The sequence below is a fragment of the Trachymyrmex cornetzi genome, unplaced genomic scaffold (genome assembly GCF_001594075.2).
Source record: "Trachymyrmex cornetzi isolate Tcor2-1 unplaced genomic scaffold, Tcor1.1 scaffold111, whole genome shotgun sequence".
Lineage (NCBI taxonomy): Eukaryota > Metazoa > Arthropoda > Insecta > Hymenoptera > Formicidae > Trachymyrmex > Trachymyrmex cornetzi.
In genome coordinates this window covers 47,228-50,940 of record NW_017295665.1, presented here as the reverse complement: position 1 = coordinate 50,940, position 3,713 = coordinate 47,228, and the positions used below count along the sequence as shown (strand labels likewise).

General features: G+C 31.0%; 1 protein-coding gene across 1 annotated transcript; it reads right to left on the bottom strand.

The window, feature by feature from the left end:
• Positions 1-1,484: 1,484 nt before the first annotated feature.
• On the bottom strand, positions 1,485-3,344 carry LOC108763307 (zinc finger BED domain-containing protein 4). Its single transcript, XM_018510818.1, has 3 exons — positions 3,128-3,344; positions 2,472-3,053; positions 1,485-2,302 (listed from the first exon to the last, which is right to left on the bottom strand). The coding sequence occupies exons 1-3, from the start codon at positions 3,342-3,344 to the stop codon at positions 1,485-1,487; spliced, it is 1,617 nt and encodes a 538-aa protein (XP_018366320.1).
• Positions 3,345-3,713: the final 369 nt, after the last annotated feature.

The following is a 3,713-nucleotide window of genomic DNA, read 5'->3' as shown; positions in this document are numbered from 1 at the left end:
GATTATTTATTACTTTTTGCCTGTATTGGATGTATTGGATCCGTCATTTGTAATTTATTAAAATTGACTTCAAATTCGTAATCAGCGACCCCAAAAACTCCCGAGTAACAAGTTTCAAGTAGATCCAATGAATTTAAAAAAAATTGTCCGCCATATTGGATCCGCCATTTTGAATTTTGTAAATCTGAATTCATATTTATAATCAGCAGCAAAAAATCTTAAAATAGTAATTTATGTTGACTTTGCTTTAGACGTTATTGTTCGAATTCAAATGTTGAATTGATATATTTCGTTATTGGATATGGTCAACTTTAACCCCCTCTATTTCCTGAACGGGCTGTATGCTCATCTTGAAATTTTGCAGGAGTTATTGGGTCATTATATGTAACTATTTGGCATAATAAAAGTTTCAAAAATCGAAGTACCGAAAACGGGCATTTTCTGCGGAGGTTCTTTGTTACAACAGTTATATTTGTAAAAACACTCAATATATATTTATATTTCAAAATTTAATTTATTATCCATGTTACACTTTTTCCTTACGATTAATAGGCTAAAAAATAAAACAGATTTAAAGTCTTACTGTTGGCAGTTCTCGTGACAAAGTAAGGCTGTGTTCCGATATTACTGCCAGTACTGAAAATCTATAGTATACGTTACGTGTACTATAGATTTTCAGTACTGGCAGTAATAGCGGAACCCAGCTTTAATCGGCGTTGGTGAAACTGGCCTAGTGTTTTATTCTTGAAAATTAAAAAAAAATTCTGCCATTCCTGTAAATACATTATTTTATATTTTTGTATTGTCTGAACTGATGCACATTGTGCAATAAGTTTAAATGAAACAATAAATGTATTTTTATTTCATTTTTGTTTGGTTTACTTCAACTTATTGAAGTGAAACGAACAACATTATAATGTATTCGAAGAATGGAGGAATAAAAAAGAAAACAGATTTTATATATAAATCCTATTTTTAGGACAATTAATAATGGACATTGAGTATCATTTGAACTAATTGTCCAAAAATTCAAATAAAATACGATTAAGAATCATTGAACGCATTTAAAGGCTTCATTTAATAAATTTAAAGGTTGTGGGAATAGAATCTGAATGTATTTAATACGCTATAAAATGTTTTATAATTTTATTACTTACTATACTTTATATGATATTTTATGTATAGTATTATAGTATAGGAAGTACTATACTTTAAATATAGGACTTTATATATAGTACTTACTATACTTTATAATGCTTTATATACTATACTTATTATAATAGTACTTACTATACTTTAGAGTTTTTTATATTATCAACACTTACAAAGAAATATATTTATAGTTTACTACAACTCTTTATAATAAAGTAATAAAAGCATAAATAGTTAGGAACTGTTATAAAATAAACTATGAATGAAAGTGAAACTTAAATGACTTTTTTAAATTTTTACGTTGATTTCATATCCAATATCTCTATTGGTATCTACTTCCAATATTTCTTAGGCAAAGACCCTAAAAATATAATCTGCGACGCTCTTTTCCCCTTAATTTTGCTTCTTTTCATGCTGATAACATTTCCGGCAGCACTAAACAACCGTTCAGATGGAACTGATGTTCCGACAATCACAAAGTACTTCATGGCAACTTCATACACCATTGGATAAACATCCTTCAATTTTTGCCAAATTTTGAATGGATCCTCACTTCTGCTAACAACATTAGCATTAAGAAATTGTCGAAGTTCGATTGGTATGCCACCAGGCTCGTCAGAATTTAATGATGAAGAAACTATTAATTCATCGTGAATGTTCCAAAGATCTTCTTTTCTAGGAATATTTATATTTTCTTCTACATTACATTGCGTTTCTATTTGATTATTTTTCATTAACTGGGAGATCTTGCTTATTGCTGTAGAAACCGCTAATGAACTGCTAAAGTGCAGCTTCTTAAAGCGTGGATCCAACAAAGTAGATATAGAAAGAAAACTGTTTGTTTCAATGTTTGAGTCCTTTCCTCGAAATCTATTTTGGAGTTGTAGTAAAACATTTTTATGAAAGCATTCTGAAATCTCATGAGTAATGTCGAGTTTTTCCAAAGTCCTTATCAGACAATTAATGATAGGGATGATCTTACTACAAGTGACATACAACTCGCCCGATATCTCTGTAGTAACGCGTTCAACTGGACGCAAAATAGCACAGATATCTTTCAAAATTTGTAGATCGGTGTGTGTTGACATCTCTGGTATATCATCATGCTTTTTTCGTGGAAGAATGAGCAATACGGTATTCACTAGATTTGCTAATTGAATGAACCTTTCAATCATATAGAAAAGCGAATTCCAGCGTGTCTCGCATTCCTGCTTTAATTTTAAAATATTCTGGCCATTTTCAAGATTAGAAGTCTGCAACTCGTTAAGTACATTTGTCGCTTTGACGTTGCGTTTGAAGTATGTAACAATACTTTTTACTTTTTTTTACTATAGCCTGGAATTCCGGTGTTGTAGCGATTGCGTTTTGGATAACTAGATTTAGTGTGTAAGCAAAACACGGTATATGTCTTTTGCGTCCAAACGTATCCCGTACCGCTTTTTTGATGTTAAAAGCGTTATCTGTAATTACAGCTACTACTGAATTGATTTGAATATGATCTAATATTTCGCTTATAATTTTCGATATATAATTTCCATCATGGCTTTCTTCGAGTTCCTTTATCCCCAAAGATAGATTTTCTAGTTGCATAGTTTCGAAATTGATGTAATGTACAGTTATGCCGATATAACTCCGAGTATTGAACGGCTCTGTCCAAATGTCTGTTGTTAAGCAAAGATGATCGATCTTCGAAAGCATAGTTCTGATTTTTGAACTGAGTAGCTCGTACTTTTCATCTAGACGCTTTGTGATAGTTTTTCGACATGGTACAGTATATAGAGGTGCCACGATACTTAAAAATTTCCTGAATCCGTCATCTTCGACCATCGAAAAAGGCTGTTTATCTATCGCAATCATATACAGGATACCATTTGTAATCTTAGACGCTAACATACCACCGCCTGAAATAAAAAATTTAAATAAGGCGCATGATAAGCTTAGATGTATACTCTTTACATGACTTCTATTTAATTACTACGGTACGTTTCGATTTTGTGAAATGCTTTATCTATGGATGGCTGTATTTGGAACTTAGGCAAAGGATTCTTTGATGTTGAGCAAACAGGGATTTTCCTTTCTGATGTACACATTGAAGTGCAAGAACTTAATTCCTGAGATTGCATAGATGTTGAGGTTGATAATTCCGAAACCGAATCAAGTTCTTCAGATTCTTCATCAATAGATGTTACCATTTGGCATATTTTTTTTTGTTTAGAATTATCATTTGAATCAATATATTCTGGATGCATTCGCTGTAGGTGGTTGAGTAAATTAGTCGTGTTTCCATAATTTTTGTACGTCCTTAGGCATATGGTACATCGTACCGAAATATAGTCGTATTTCGTAAAAAAATTATGTATAGAAGATTTTTTCGTTTTTGTTGTTTAGGGCTTGGATCAGACATTTTCCTGGAATAAAAATTAAATAAAATCGATATAATTCATATTAGCAATATTGCTTTCTTACAGAAGAATTTTTGTACAAATAAAATTATGAAAAAAATAAAGAGTTCATATAATATATACAATAGTTACGAACAATAACTTAATTTTAATATCGTT

Excerpts from the sequence above, each read along its gene's own strand:
- LOC108763307 (XM_018510818.1), bottom strand. The coding sequence starts at position 3,344 with ATGGTAACATCTATTGATGAAGAATCTGAAGAACTTGATTCGGTTTCG. Across the intron at positions 3,054-3,127 it reads CAAAATCGAAACGTACCGTA|GCGGTGGTATGTTAGCGTCT; the intron begins GTAATTAAATAG and ends TTTTTATTTCAG. Across the intron at positions 2,303-2,471 it reads CCAGGCTATAGTAAAAAAAA|CAAATCTAGTGAATACCGTA; the intron begins GTAAAAAGTATT and ends TCATTCAATTAG.